Below are 16,720 nucleotides of genomic sequence, written 5' to 3'. Positions count from 1 at the left end.
TGATAAAATTAGCACCATACTTGGGTCAAGGAAAATAAAATGCTGGGAAGTTTTTGTCTTTATCAAGGATGTCGTAAGTTTCAATATAAAGCTGCATTCTTACATGTAAGCAGTGCTTACAAAACCTTTTTTTCCCTTACTATAAATCCATGTTAATTACTTATAACTTTTCATTGTTACAACCCTCCAGAGTTGAATATATGCTGAATGGAAAATATATGATACTCTGTATTTACATATTGTTTCTTGGAACCAATCTCTCGAACATCCTCGGATTACAACTGCACTGTCGAATATCCAGAATTAGTTAAGTCAATTCAGTATTTTTCATTGTTAAATCTACTTTCATTTTTACTCACTTCCAAGTTTTCATTCATAATTTTTTATTTTGTTTCAGATTTTCAACAAATTGTTGAGTGATTATATTACATCCTATCATTCTGAATTAATCCTGGAGGGATCTATTTGGGAGCCAATGTTGTGTCCAATAACCAAATCTGCAGGGCCTAATGGAATTATCAAAATTGAGGTAGGTTGGAAAGAATTATGTTAATACAATGGTTTTACTTATAATAATGTGCTCAAAGGTACTTTCGTTGATATTGCAAATATCAAAAGGGTTGATGTAGACAAAGTCATAAATTAGAAAATGACCAAATATGTTACTATATTTCCTGCAAAGTTACTATAATCCATTCCTAATTTTATCAGCCTATCACATGTTCTCTATTGCTTAATTCTGGTACCTGTTTTCACCTCAAACTCTACGACCAGGTTTCTTTTGCTGTATTCATGTAAATGCTTTATCTAATTTTAAATTGAGAAAAAGGATGGTTGTTGGGTGCATTTAATATTTGTTGATCATTATAAACATCTAACTGATAAAGCAGTCCAGCTACCTATCCTTTCATAGCATACATTGTATATTTTATATTACAAAGGTACTAACTTTGCTTAATGCTTTTAGGTGTTCATTAAATGAACTGACATAAATCCAGCTACTTTCAAAACCTCTTTGCAACAAATGAAACCATCAATCCAGCTACTTTCAAAACCTCTTTGAAATTCACGGAAACTATGAATTCAAAGTTCAAATTTCAACTTAAATTCAAACTTTTCCCACCTTTTTTGAAATTGAAATACAGCTCTGAAAATTCAAGTTTCAGTTTCATGTTCAAATTCAAAATGTAAAAAAAATATCACTTAAATTGGGTCTGCTATCTAATGAACCAAATAAAACTCATTGTTAATGACAACTTATACATGCCTTCAACCATTCCTATGCAGAGAGTAAAAAATAACTAATGGCTAAACTTTTAAAATTCAATCAATCAAGTTCTATTCCTATCTAACAATCAACACATATTTCTTCTTCAAAAAATAGGTAAGTCATCCATATGCTATACATTTGTAATGATTTGAAAATTTATAATAGTTTTAACCAAACTATTTAATTTTCAGGTTCATCCAAATTTACCTTTGCAAATTCATGGAGAACAACAAAAATGATAAACACCAAGATGGGGGAAAAGCTAGGGAACGAAGAAAGAGTTTAATGATCAACAAAAGAAATTGCAAAAGCTTCAAGAAAACTGATGCATCTTCATCAAATTCTTCATCCCTTACCAAAAGACAGGTTTTGCAATCTATATCAAACAATGATTGTCAAATTAGAAACAACTCAAATTTGAATGTTGGAACAGCTGAAATTGAAATTCCTAAAGAAATTTTGATTACAGAGTTCAAGGACCCTATTCAAGGAATTGTGGAAAGCACATACCCAGATTTTTCACAAAATTACACAAACTATGAATATTTGTTAAGTAGAGCAATATTAGCATCAACCATTGAGGTTGTTGATTCAATCAATGATTATGTTCTTGGTTTAATGCCAGGTATGGTTATTAAAATCTGCCTTCCACAATATATTTTACAATTCAACTTCAATTTTTTCTTTTAACAATTATTATGTTATTATTATCAGGTGAAGAGACTGAATTTTTCAGTTGTAATTCAGTTGATAGATCTGACATTCATAATGAAGATATGCTTCATATTTATACACCTGAATTTTTGAATTCTCTCCGTACTTCTGGACTTCCAAATCATTGTATTAAGTTGAAGGTTGGAACACCTATTATGTTAATGAGAAATATAGACCAAGCCGAAGGCTTGTGTAATGGAACAAGATTGATTGTCACAAAATTAGCTGTTCATGTTATCGATGCAAAAGTCATTGGTGGAAAATATCATGGTAATGTTATTTACATTCCAAGAGTACCGATCTCTCCATCCCAATCTCCATGGCCTTTCAAGTTGACAAGAAGACAATTCCCTATAATTGTTTCATATGCAATGACTATTAACAAATCACAGGGACAATCATTGGATTATGTTGGTCTTTACTTGCCAAAAGATGTTTTCAGTCATGGACAGATTTATGTCGCAGTTTCCAGAGTCAAAAGCAAAAAAGGTATCAAAATCTTGATTCATGATGAAACCAAACAAGCAAAAACTTCAACAACTAATGTTGTCTACAAAGAGGTTTTCCATAATATTTGACCGGTAAGTCACGTGTAGCCTCCTCATTTTTATACTTTTTATTATAAGTTTATTATATGTACAAACAACTTTTAATCATGTATTTTCTTTCCTATACTTTCAGGTTGGAGATTCAACTTTTTTCATATATTTTAGTTCAATTTGTTGATTGATAATATATGTCAATGTTTACAAGTTTCAATTTGTTCTTTAAACTCTTTTTGATAGTAACTATTTTTTTTAGTCATATACTATGTTCTATTTAATTGTTTGTTTGCATTTCAAAATTTATAACTGGTATTAATTTTGATTACCAAACGATAACTTACAAAAATATCGTCGTAACGTTACGACCCGTGCGATAGCACGGGTCTCTTACTAGTTACTAAGAAAAACATATATTAAATTATTAATAATCAAACTCAAGATTATTGAGCTTAATGTGAGAATAGAATTATTTGATTTTATTTAAATAAGTACAAGAAACCAAAACGATATCAATATCATAACATAGACTCAACCACTTTAAAAGCAATATAAGTATGTCAAATAAAATACTACTTTTGTATAAAAAATTGAAATTGTAGTGATAATGTTCAAAATTCAGCTCAAGATAAAAGTGTAAGACAAATTCTAATCCACTTAAGGATAAGATAAAATCATAGCCACACGTAAGTTTGTTCAGTTAAAGATCCAAATCTGAAATCTTATTGCAAGTTGGAATCATATGAAAGTAACAAGTAGAAGGCCAAATAACCATAAAAACCATAAAATTGCCACTAATGATAACCATAGGTTACATATACAATGAATGAATAAATAAAAAGTTAATTTAAATTTCTTTTTTACCAATAATACTCAATCTTTTTTTTAGACCCTATTCAAAAGTGTATTCTTTACAAATAGTCCATATAATATTTGGCTATATAAGCTCAAATGAAAAAATAAATAAATTCAAGGACTAAAACAAAATGTTGTCAAAAACAAACAAAAGTTATAGAAACTAAAACAAATATTATAAAAAAAAAATTAAAAACATAGACAGATTTAAGTCTTTGCAGTACCGACACTTTTTTGTTCCTCTAAAAAAGAATGTAATACTGTCATTTTAAATTGAAGATGTTAGATGTCTGACACATGTTGATGTTCGACACCGAGACAAATCAACTATATATCCATCCTTGATATTTTAAGCCTAAATTTATTATTTTGAGCCATACCACAAAGTTTTTTTTTTTTTTTTTGACAAACCATACCACAAAGTTTGAACCAATGAACATTGTTCTACATGATTCAACAACAATATTTAAAAATGTGTTACTTTCAAAAAACAGTTTCAACATCCAAACATCATAGGCAAGAATTGACTAATGTTGAAAAATGAAGACATAAACAGTATTAATGTAAAGCTGTATTGCAAAAGTGCAACAAAAAATAATAAAATTGTTCAGAAACTTGATTATTTGATGGGGACCTTATATAGGAATCCCACTCATGTTTTTTCACACTTGATGATATATAAATCAAACTGAACCTCACTTACAATTTTTTTTATCAAAGTTACATATACCATAAAAAGGTGACAAAAACAAACACCTTTGCTAAAAGAAACAAAGAAATTCAAAATTTAACAATTACTCTATCATATCATCATCAAACAAACTAAACAACGACGCAACATGCATCGCCGGAGATGCAACTATTACACTATCATGGAATAAATCTTCCTTAGTATATATCCCGCGATATGATTTTACACCTCAATTGACTTCCATGAAAAGGAACCTAATGTCTTGAAAACTGAAAAAAGGACCGGAAAAAAAGGGAAAAACCACCACGCCTTACACAAAATCACTTGTAACTGCTTTGTTTTTTTGAATATGTATAGTTCAAATGAAAGAACACCGTTAGCTATTATATGACAAATTTCCTTGTGAGCTTATATATCTCTCTCAAAGTGATGGAGATGTATGAATTCACAATACCTCATTACTTGTAAACAGTTTCCCTTGATCTACTGCTACCATTACATATCCAAATTACATATCTCCTAAGCAGCGATACCTGAAACAAGCGAATTTTATAAGTGAAAATGAGTAACATGCAATAAAATTGGGATTAGAGAATACATTGTACACGAACGTGTAAACATAGTTCACTATCTTGTCATGCTTTGATATTTTTTAAGAACGTGGTAAGATAAATGATATATGATTGGATGTATGTGAAACCTATTTACACCGTCAGTTTACAGTTAGTAATTTAACTCATAAACTTAATTATGAACATCACAAAAACATAAATATGCTAAATAGATAACCATTTTGCAATATAATAGGCTCATTCGCGAAAATGAATCAAGTGTTCTTGTAACTGGGAATAGAAATGAGTGTAATGATTAAATTGGATCATATAAATTGAAATACATTATATTATAAGAGAAAAGGTACATAAGTACCGCATATAATCAGATATATATATATATATATATATATATATATATATATATATATATATATATATATATATATATATATATATATATATATATATTTCTCAGTCATTTACTCATGACAATACGATTATTCACATTTAACATGGGAGAGATTGTTCATATATAAGCATATTTCATGTTGATATAAACTACAATAAAATCACATTAAGAAATAATTGAAATGAAAATAATCAAGAACCTACGCATGATTATAGGAAGTTGCAAGCAATTATTCTACTTGGATTGCAGTGAACATTGCGGAGAAAGGTATCAAAATTCTGAAGATAAAAATTCAGACGATATGCATAATAGAAGTCAGGAAACAAGCACTCAACTATAAGCTATGAACCACTGTCACGAAAACAATAATGATACTGACACTAGTAATAATTTAAGAAATTGGAAGTTAATGAATGTAACAACATGTGTCGGTGTTAGACCCCGACAAGTGTCAAACACCGACATGCTTTCAATCCAAAATGTAGATGCTATATAGCTAATAAAAAGACATCAACAATGCTGCCAATGTGCCTTTATCGATATATAACAATTGAAGATATGCTGGTCTTAAAGACAAATGTAAAAGACAATACTAATACAGATTTTCTTTTCAAGTTCATTCAGAATTATTCATCTTCTGAAACATATAAACCACCATTGGAAATCGACAGCAAAACTATATAAACAAAAATCTGACATATAACCAAAGATCTAACCTCTATTAGGTTGTCTACTTGCAACATTGTAGCCTCCAATATAGCCCTCGGAAGTCTTCACAGGATCATCTGATGCAATACCGCCAAGACCATAACCGAAGGAACCAGAACCATCTATCTCAGAAGCAGCAGATCTCCAAGCAGAGTCATTGTAAACCGAACCGCTGCCACTGCGGTATAAGTCTCCATAAGATCCGTCATAACCGCCGGCTGATGCATTAAATGTGGAGGATGGATTCACAACTGCATTGCTGTTTCTTCCATATCCTGCTGCACCTAATCCAAAGCTGCTATCTCCACCTTCATAAACATTATTCCCAGTAGCATAGCCAGAAGCAGCTCCTCCACCCTGAGCCGGAATCGAAGGACCCCAGTTTGTGCCGCTGTTTCCAATGGAAACACCGAAAGCTCCACTTCCAGATCCCAAGAACGCACCAGGGCTGACGGGGTTATTAGCATTACCCAGACCACCATTGCCCCAGACATTCCTAGAAGTCGAGTTCATAAGAGAATCGCCTCTTCCACTGCCCCCGTTATAGCCTATTGGTGTAGCATATCTGCTCGAGTTTCCGCTATAGAAAGGACTAAATATCCGACCATAACCTAAATTGTTCCCGAAATTAGAGTTTCCTCCAAAATTTGGGCTCAATCCCGAATCCAAGTTCATCCCCATTCCATAACCGGTGTTTCCGAAAGGGGTAAAACCGGTTCTGCCACCAGTAAGTGGACTAAACCTACCATCCATTCTGACTCCATATCCTCCTATTGGACTCATACTATAACCCTGACCATAATTGTTTAGGTAGCTACTAGCTCTACTGTTCAAACTATAGTTATATCCTCCTATCAATGGGCTTCGGGTGGGACCAGGTGAAAGTTCTTTCGGAACTGCCCTCTTGACTTCAACCATCTTTCCGTTGAGTTCATGAAATGTTTTGTAAAGAACTCTATCGACTGCTTCTTCTGAATCATATGTGATGAAGCCAAAACCTCTTGGCCTTTGTGTATTGTGATCATACATAACTACAACATCAGTAATTGTACCGAATTGATCAAAATACATCTTGAAATCACTTTCGGTGATTGTTGATGGTAAGCCTCCAACAAAAATCTTCTTTGTACGACCGGGACCAGGCGATCCCTGTACACTACCAGTCTGTCTGGTTATATTGTACTGATCATCCCTAGGAACAGCTTTCTTTGCTTCAACCTGAAAATTCAACAGGATATAGATCAAAATCAGCAAGTCGTTTTCAGTTTCTTATGTTATAAACAGAAAAAAGTCAAGTCTGATCCAATGTACATAAGAAATTCAAGTATTAACAAAGTTGTTAAAAGGTCAATCTCAATTCAATGTACATTGAAAATTCAAGTAGTTTCAAAGTTGTTAAAAGGTCAATTTTGATCCAATGTACATCGAAAATTCAAGTATTATTAAAGTTGTTAAACCTTGAACCAATAGAGTAAAAAATGAAAATGATAATTTGATCACCAAAAAAGAGTATGAAATCTTAGAGTAAGACACAACGATCTCTATTAGAAATACAATTTTAGCTAGTTTCAATTGCAGCAAGACGAAACACACAATATGGAAAAAATGCCAAGTATATATCGATCGATCTATACAGATAAAGCAACTCACAGTGCGGCCGTCGATTATGTGCTTATCGATAATGACTCTCTCAGCAACAGCAGGATCAGCAAAGACAACGAATCCAAAACCACGAGCACGACCTGTTGCGCGATCCCGCATGATCACAGCCTCAATTACCTCCCCATACGTCGCAAAATACTCCCTGAGACGTTCCTCGTCAGTGTCCCAAGATATTCCTCCAATGAAGAGCTTGCCGAGATCCGATTCCATCTGTGCCAATTACCAATCACAACAAGTTATTAACCATCAAACACTAAATTCGATATTGAGATTCAACAAAAACACCTACTTTGAGTCATAATTCTCATCTCAATTCAAACCAAACAACCAAAATCAAATCAGAAATCAACAACTACATCTAAATCAATCAATGATGTCCACAATTCCAGTTAAGGAATCAATCTAAATGCATCATAATTCAGCACAATCTTCACATAAAAATCAAATCTTTAACAAAATAAAAGCAGAGCAAAACCGATCAGAAAATGCACATCAAAAGAATCTATCAGAAAAACAAACCTTATCTGAAAATTCAGACACAACCCAGTTGTTGCTTCGATCAAACACGAAGTGGGTTTTGTCAAATTCGATCTAAGAGCATCGGATCTTCCCAGCATCAATCAAAACACCAACCAAAATATCTAATCTCAACACATAAACAAAAAATCAAAACAATTAAACAGATCAGAAAACAAAATTCAAATTCACAAACTTTATAAGAGATCGATGAAAATTGAAGAAACCCAGATGAGAAAAATTTACCATATGAAGATTTAGATGCTGAAAAAATGATGGGCATGTGAAAAAAATGATTTTTTTTTTCAATGGGAATTTGGAATGAAAACAGAGGATGTGTTTATCATCCTCTTCTATGTTTGTGTTTATGTTTGTGTCTCTCTCTCTCTCTTGCTTTTTTCTATCTCTTTCTTCTTCTTTGGTTATTCCACTACTACCTTAATTTAAATGAGAAAAGAAAAGGAATTTGTAACTAACATGAGGAGAGGCAAATTACATAATATATAAATAGAGAGAGACTATAAATCTTCTGGTGCAAGAATATTTGGAGGAGCCACCATATGACAGCATATAATGATATTTTTGTTTTGTAAGAAAATGTGAATCAATATTTTTAATTAAAAATATTAGATTATGAAAAAATAAGTGAAATTAGTTTGTAAGGTTTGTATCTAGACTAAGAGATGTATTCATGTTTGTTGTTTGATATGTCTCGAATAAGATTAATTATGTAATGACCGATTTATTTGGGTAAGACTTTGTTTTAAGGTATATTATTAATAATAAAATAAATAAATGCAATGACATTGCCATAATAAAAGCATTTTACGTCACGTTAGTAGGTGAAACGAATATGCCTGTGAGAGCGGTGTGAGGTCACTGGTTTTATGGCTTTTTGAAAAGTAACCCTGAAAACGAGTGAACCGTGAGATAATCTACGGAGCAATTAAGAATTTGATTTGGATTGAATAAATGAATGGTTTTTCCTAATTAACAACCCTTGATAATTTGGGTGTATTTATCTATCAATCAATAAAAACAAGTCATATGCATGTAAAATAAAAGTTGGTTACAAGTTAAATGTGTCTACCACATGCAAATCTATTATGTGGTTTGTTCTCATTGGTTGTTGGACAAATACGCCTAAATTATCAAGGGGTAGAATATGTCTCACCAAAAATCGATTCAGTGATGTTGCTCTAATAGGAGCATCTTGTGTTTGCACGTGAAAATAATGTGTCTAAATACAATGTGAGGGCACTGGTTTTATGGCTTTTCGAAAACTAGATCCTGAAAAAAAGCAAACCTTGAAATGATCTACAGAACAATTAAAAAGTCAATCATAAATAAATAAATTCAATGACGTTGGTGTAATAAAAGCATCTTAATTTCGAAGGCGTAAAAAATGTATATGGGAGCGGTATGAGGTCATTGGTTTTATGGTTTTTTTTTTAAAGTATACCATGAACGGGAAAGAACCTCGAGATGATCTTCATGGCAACCAAAACGTTTATGTGAATTAAACGAATAAATTCAATGATGTATGTTGTCGTAATAAAAGTATCATACTATTGAAGGTGAAAATAATGTATATGAGAGCGGTATGAGGTCACTAATTTTATCCGAAAAGTAAATCTTAAAAGGGAGAGAGAACCTCGAAATGATCTACATGGCGGTAAAAAAAGTTGATTTGAATTAAATGAATAAATTTAATGACGTTCCTATAATAAAAGCATGTTACGTCTGTAAGTGAAAAGATGATGTATAATAATTGTATGGGTTACAAGTTTTATGGCTTTTTGAAACGTAAATCTTGAAAAGGAGTCAATCTCGACGTAATCAAGAGCGATTAAGAAGTTGGTAATCTTGAGGTTCACTCCTTTTCAAGATATACTTAGACCAACTTCTTAATCGCTCCTCTAATAATCTTGAGGTTCACACCTTTTCAAGATATACTTTTTAAAAAAATCGTAAAACTAATGACCTCGTACCATATACACATTCTTTTCACCATAGGAAGACTCAACCACACTTGTTTAAAATCTCACATCGGATGTGAGTTGGCCTGAATATGAGTTTATAAGTAAGAGGCAATCCTCATCTTACAAGGTAGTTTTATAAGGATGAGTTAGACTCAATACCTAATTCTAAGATGGTATCAGAGCAGCTCCAAGCACTATCAAATTATCAATGATCAAATTCTCATTGTGTACGTATCAAGCACTATCGATTATCGAATACTCTATTAGACTACTTTCGTACTACTTTCTCATCATTGCACGTTTGCATTTCTCTTCTTCTCGCAATCTCAAGACACATCCATCGTCTTCCTCTATTTTTCTCTCTAGTAGTATGCAACTCATCAGTCATCCATAGTTTTTTCTTATATACTTCCTCTGTCCTATATTATAAGCAAACAAAAAATATATCATTCTTTCATGTTCCAAATTATAAGAAGAAAAAAAACTAACTTTTATAATTTTCAAGATTTACTTTTACTTTATGAATGAAATGCCATAATTAAGTTTGTTTGTGTAAAAAAAACAAAATTTACTTATTCTCATGAAATTAAATACAAACTGCATCATTTCAAAAAAAATAAAAATAAAAATTCTTTTTACTTTTTTTTTTATACTGTAAATTCTTTTTACTTCTTTTCATGAAACTTATTTCAAGAAAAACATAAAATGTCATACTTCAAATTATCATATTTTACTTTTCTTAATAAGTGTGAGAATATTATTTTTGTTTATAATGTGAGATGGAGCCTAGATTTAAAATTTTTACATTCACTTATATTTAATTTATTTTTTAGGTCGTATTTTTGAGGTCGTTTCCATGAGCATAGCTTGATTTTTTATTTTTTTTTTCACAAAGTTGATGGTTTATAAGTACCACCAACTTATTTACAAAGAAAATACTACAATTGCTGCTGCCAAGGATCGAACCCCTGACCAACAGCCTACACCCGCTTAGTCAGCAAGTGTCAATTGAGCTACCCCACCCACCCAAGCATAGCTTGATTAACAAACACATTACAGATAATATATGGTGATTAAATTTTAAACTTTAATACTCATATTTGTTTATCTTAAAATATGAAATCGTAGTTAATATACTACGGTACTTCCTACTACTAGTAGTAGGCTTTAGAGCTTATTTGTTCTCACCCACTTCGTTCTATAATTTAGTCAACAACTATACACTTGAGGCTTAAGCAATATATAGTATACTGGTCACAATTCTAAATATAGAAGAAAATTGTTTAAATAATATATTTGTTTCTTTTATTTTTTACAATAATAAGGTATTGTTTGGCCTGACTTTTTTTCCTCTTATTTAGAGCTTATGCAATTTTTATATATTATTATAAATTTGTCAAGGTAGTTTACGATAAAATAGATTATAAAATTACAATTTTCATTAATGTGAACTTATAAAATAACATAAAACTTAATTTATATTGCATAAGTTATTTGCATAAACTTAAAAAAAAACTAGGCCAAATGGACCGTAAGTAATAATATATTTATTTTTAAAATAATTAAGTATATCCATACCAACTTATCTCTCTAGGCTGGACTCCAGTTCTATATGATGCTCTCAATGAGCTAATTCAAACTTTTGACTACACTTTTATATTTGACTTCAAATTAAATGATGCAACACTTTTAAGTTTCCATTTCCTTTTATTGCTCCAACCCAAGATCATATACCCCATCCATTTTTATATGTTAACATTGTGATTTTAGGGTACATGTTAACAAAGTGAGTGATGGTTCATGACTTGTTTGTTCTTAAATATAAGATGTTTTTGTATAAATTATAAGAATCGAAAAAATTGATTGTGATATTAAATTTGTTGACTAATATTATGAATTTTTCAATTTTATCTTTTAAGAGAGATCGAATTAGCTATTGTTCACACTAGTGTATCTGTTATAAATTGTAAATATATATATATATATATATATATATATATATATATATATATATATAATAAGAAGTATGTTTGTGAAAAAATAAGTAATGCAATTGAAATTTCAAAGAATCTTATAAAAATGGACAATTTTGTTTGAAGAAAATCTTATGTGACAATTGTTGGGTTTTTGTATGTTGGTTACATTTTGCAAAAACATATTTTAGTCAAGTGTTGAGACATATGTGTCTACCCCAAGTGTTGTGACAAATGTGGGTACACTTTGGAACAACACCTGTCTGTGTAACTGTGTGCGCCAACTAGCGGGTTTTATTTTCTACTCAATCTTTTGAAGATTTGATTGAAGAATTGTTTCAAGGTTTCTTACAGAGGAAGGCGCACGTGTTTAATGTGTTTCAGGAGGCAGCCAAACCCTAGTTATATTTTCTAAAGGAATTATATTTTTGGAAAATATATTTTTGTGTTTCAAAAAGAGAACTATTATTTTCAAAAATATATCAGCTGCTGCCGCAATTCTAGAAGCCCTAATTTTGTCTTGAAGCCCAAGTCGTTCTACTACTATAAATACGAAGGCAAGCATATGGTTTCAAGTATCTAAAATCGTGTTCTTACAAAGCGTGTGTTTTAGGGATTTTAGAGTGTTAATTGTGAGCCTTTCTTGTGACGGCGATTTTCGCAAGTGTACGAAATCGTGCAAGTAATATATTTAAAACGGTAAGACCGAGTGTCGAACTCAAGGATCGCGTTATACTGTTGAATTGTGAATTTTACTCGATTGAACAAAAGGTTTCAGTTTAATTGGTTGCAATAGCAATAATAATAATAACAACGAAAATTACTTTGTATTTGATAATAATAAAAATGTCAGGGATGAGTTTCACTAAACTACTATCTTAATGTAGTGACTTGATTATGACTATTGAAGGTATTTATCAAATTATTACCGAATTCCCTAAAGTATTCGTGCCCTAATTCCTTAGTGACAGAGTCGTTAATTCTAAAATAATTCCTAATTCCTTAGTGAATTTAAGATTAGAATTAAGCATGAATGAACAAGAATTCTAAATTGGTTTCAAGGGTTTGCATCTATTCCTAAATTACAAAGGCAAGAATTTCTTATATCAAAGCATTCATAAATTCAACTCCCGTATCACAATACGAATCGTAAATCAATTTAACGGTGATCAATCGATAAAAGCATTAAGCACAGATATAAGAAAAATAATCAATAGAATTCTTCAATAATCATAAATCAAATCATAAAATAAGAATTGTCATCTAGGTTTACTCATCCCTAACAATTGAGAAATTAGCTACTCATAATATCAATTAGAGATAATAGAGAATAAAGAATTACACATAAAATTGTAGTTGAATGTGTACAAAGCCAACACAAAGAAACTGCTATTCAAAGGTGAAGCCTTGTCTGCGTGCGTGACTGCTTTTCTCTCGGCGTGCGTGATTCCCTTAGTTTGTTGTGCTCGTCCAATATATATCAACACAAGTAGCCAAGACCTATATTTTTCTCTCCAGTTCCGTGTAGTGCTTTTTTTTCCAATAATCAACCCGATGCTTTTCACTTTGTGACATGGGCCAGGCTCACATTTTCTATTTTCACCCCACAAAGACTTTGCACTTATGATATATACTTGTTTTGCACAAAATTATGGGACTTTAAATTGACTATTTTTTCATTCAAACTTTCTTACCTGCTGACAATTCAAATAAAACACTAAACTTTGGCGGATTAGAGATCAGTCTAAAGAAAACATATATAAGTCACACAAATATTTCAAAACCACAATTTATTCAAATTTCCTTTAAATTAATTATTAAATTAATAACAATAAACTAAAACTTAATTAAAAAGGCTCTAAAAACTACATTTGACGAGACGTCATCACAACCCCAAACTTAATCTGTTACTTGTCCTCAAGGAACAAAACTTCAAAAAGTGAGTGTGCAATTCAACTTCAAACACATGACCAAACTTTCCTGTCAATCTATCTTCATAATCAATATTAGCAAACATGTCAGCAAACAAAAACATCATACTCAAGATCACTTTCATCTACAAACAATCAATCAGGAACGCAATGCAATTCATTCAACACTTATCCATCAGGTTCAAATCTCTCTCTTCACACAATCTCACCAAATTCTCTCAAGTGTTTTAAGGGTTAAGAATATCACTCAAATCCTAGATCATGCATCCTCCTACCATAGGCTTGAAAGAATTCTATACAGCAATCACAATATAATTATGCATACACTTTCAGAGGACTTTTCGGGTTATAACGGGGCTTAGGTGAAGGTGAGATATTTTTGGATAGTAAGCTAAAGACTTGGAGTTAGATAGACTATCTCAATGTATCCACTTCTTACGATTCACATCAAAACCTTTAATAAGATAAAACATGAGAGCTTAGAGAACTGGTGTCTAATCACAACCTTTAGCACAAAAATTTAAATGCATATTTTTGGCTTTTGATTTTCTTTTCCTTTTTTTTTTCTTCCAATTTTTCTTTCTTTCTTTCATTTTTTTTTTCAATTCTCTTTTTTTTCTTTCTCTTTCACAGTTCTTCAATTTTTTTTGTGTTTGCTCTCTTTTCCCCAAAACCATTCATTCTTCTTTCAATTGTCACCCCAAACTTAAAGGTTGCTATCCCATGAGCAACCCCAAACTTAAAATTTTACCAAGACTCAATGAGAAGTCCCTAATTAACTCCAAGTAAGGTGGGTATATTTTTTTTTCGGTCTTTGGCTTGTAATGTGGCTCAGTAACACAATAAAAGGGTATCAGGCTCAAAGGGGTTTAGCAAAGGATAATATTATTCATAGGGTGGTCAGAAAAGGCTCAAGGTACCAAACAACATGCCTCAGTGTAATGCAAAAATCATATGCAATGCCGTTAAGAATAAATGCAAGTTCTGAAGGAAAAACACATGTCTGGACATATCACACATCAAGAAAAAAAATTCAAGTGTTTAGGCTCAAAAGCTCACAGTTGGGATAATAGAGAGAAATAAGAGCATATGGCATCATGTCAAACAAAAGATATTATTCCATCAAAATCATCGGCAGACTAATATAATCAAAAAGCAATCAATTGTGCAAGCTAACAATTTTTTCTAAGATAGAGACCAACTAACAGTTCAATCAAGTTAAGTGTTCAAAATCAAACCACACAAGAAAATCAATATTTCAAACAGATCAAATTCGGGACGTGACTAATTCTCTCAAAAGTATTTATTCAGACTCAACAGGCAATTTTAGAACTAACATAAACAAGAAAATAAAATTGAAATTAAAGCTAAGTTACCTCTCATGGGTTGCCTCCCATGCAGCGCTTCTTTAATGTCATTAGCTTGACACATTAACCACTATTAAGGTGGCATATATGACACAAAGAACACATCATCCTTCTTCTTCATTTTGTTGGGTAGTAACTCCATGAACTTGAGATATAGATGATGCTTCTTCCATAACTTTTTCAGGTGGAAATTGAAGAACAAGGCATAAATGTCATCCAAAACTTCGTCAATCTCCTCTTTTTTCTCTACCTTGTTGCTAAAAAAAATTTGAGGAATGTTTTTATGTTGAGAAATTTCTTGTTCAACATATTCACTACTCAAAAGTCTCAACTTTCGAGTTTCCACTAGATCATCCTCAACTTTTATTAATTCTTCCTCCTCATCTTTCTTTTTCACATCAATGAGGTCATCTCCAATCTCCAACTCCTCATTCATCTTTTCAAATTCCACTATTTGTTCATATAATCTTTCGCATTGGCTTTCAAATTTGTCAATTGAACCTTGATTAATATTCATGAATTCAATCAAAACATCTTTGATGTGAGAGTTCTTGTCATATGAATCTTTCGGTAACACTTGAGGAGGTAACATTTGTTCCCAATTGATCTTTTTCATGTAACATTCCTCTTCTTCTGGTGGTGGAAAATTATACTCAAAAGTTTCATCCTTATACTCTTCTTCATAAACATCATCCCTAAGAAATCGCACCTGAAGAAGCTCTTGTTCAAATTCATCTCTCGTGATTTGTCCCTCAAGTATCCGACATTGAGCAGTTAGAAGACAAGTATCAAGCTCTTTCAATATTTGTCGTAGGACGGAATCATCAAATTCTTTCATGCTCTATGGTGAATAAGTATCTCAATCAAAGAAGAAAAAAAAAACACCACTAGCACACAACATTAGTAATCTCAACAAATAAAACAAAAATAGAACAAAAATAAAAAATAAAAGAAAAACTATAATTTTGTTGCAGAGCAAAAAATTCCAATTAAGCAAAAATAAAAATTCAACAGTGATTTGGCAATCCCCGGCAACGGCGCCAAAAACTTGACGGCGATTTTCGCAAGTGTACGAAATCGTGCAAGTAATATATTTAAAACGGTAAGACCGAGTGTCGAACTCAAGGATCGCGTTATACTGTTGAATTGTGAATTTTACTCGATTGAACAAAAGGTTTCAGTTTAATTGGTTGCAATAGCAATAATAATAATAACAACGAAAATTACTTTGTATTTGATAATAATAAAAATGTCAGGGATGAGTTTCACTAAACTACTATCTTAATGTAGTGACTTGATTATGACTATTGAAGGTATTTATCAAATTATTACCGAATTCCCTAAAGTATTCGTGCCCTAATTCCTTAGTGACAGAGTCGTTAATTCTAAAATAATTCCTAATTCCTTAGTGAATTTAAGATTAGAATTAAGCATGAATGAACAAGAATTCTAAATTGGTTTCAAGGGTTTGCATCTATTCCTAAATTACAAAGGCAAGAATTTCTTATATCAAAGCATTCATAAATTCAACTCCCGTATCACAATA

At 31.6% G+C, this 16,720-nt stretch overlaps 2 protein-coding genes across 2 annotated transcripts; one reads left to right on the top strand and one right to left on the bottom strand.

Annotated features, from left to right (window-relative positions):
• Positions 1-1,888: 1,888 nt before the first annotated feature.
• LOC123915213 (ATP-dependent DNA helicase PIF1-like) lies at positions 1,889-2,623 on the top strand. Its single transcript, XM_045966354.1, has 2 exons — positions 1,889-1,895; positions 1,985-2,623. The coding sequence occupies exons 1-2, from the start codon at positions 1,889-1,891 to the stop codon at positions 2,560-2,562; spliced, it is 585 nt and encodes a 194-aa protein (XP_045822310.1). The 3' UTR covers positions 2,563-2,623.
• A 1,353-nt stretch (positions 2,624-3,976) lies between these two features.
• On the bottom strand, positions 3,977-8,510 carry LOC123918904 (heterogeneous nuclear ribonucleoprotein 1-like). Its single transcript, XM_045971079.1, has 5 exons — positions 8,168-8,510; positions 7,925-8,046; positions 7,394-7,615; positions 5,752-6,961; positions 3,977-4,605 (listed from the first exon to the last, which is right to left on the bottom strand). Exons 3-5 carry the CDS (start codon positions 7,613-7,615, stop codon positions 4,592-4,594), a joined length of 1,446 nt encoding a protein of 481 aa, XP_045827035.1. The 5' UTR covers positions 7,925-8,046; positions 8,168-8,510; the 3' UTR covers positions 3,977-4,591.
• Positions 8,511-16,720: the final 8,210 nt, after the last annotated feature.

The sequence above is a fragment of the Trifolium pratense genome, linkage group LG3 (assembly GCF_020283565.1).
Source record: "Trifolium pratense cultivar HEN17-A07 linkage group LG3, ARS_RC_1.1, whole genome shotgun sequence".
In the NCBI taxonomy this organism is placed as follows: Eukaryota; Viridiplantae; Streptophyta; class Magnoliopsida; order Fabales; family Fabaceae; genus Trifolium; species Trifolium pratense.
This window is presented reverse-complemented; position numbering and strand designations above follow the sequence as displayed.

Bases quoted from the DNA above. Each gene is read 5' to 3' on its own strand.
- LOC123918904 (XM_045971079.1), bottom strand. From the start codon at position 7,615: ATGGAATCGGATCTCGGCAAGCTCTTCATTGGAGGAATATCTTGGGAC. The intron at 6,962-7,393 runs GTGAGTTGCTTT...TTGAATTTTCAG, and splicing joins ACATAATCGACGGCCGCACT to GTTGAAGCAAAGAAAGCTGT.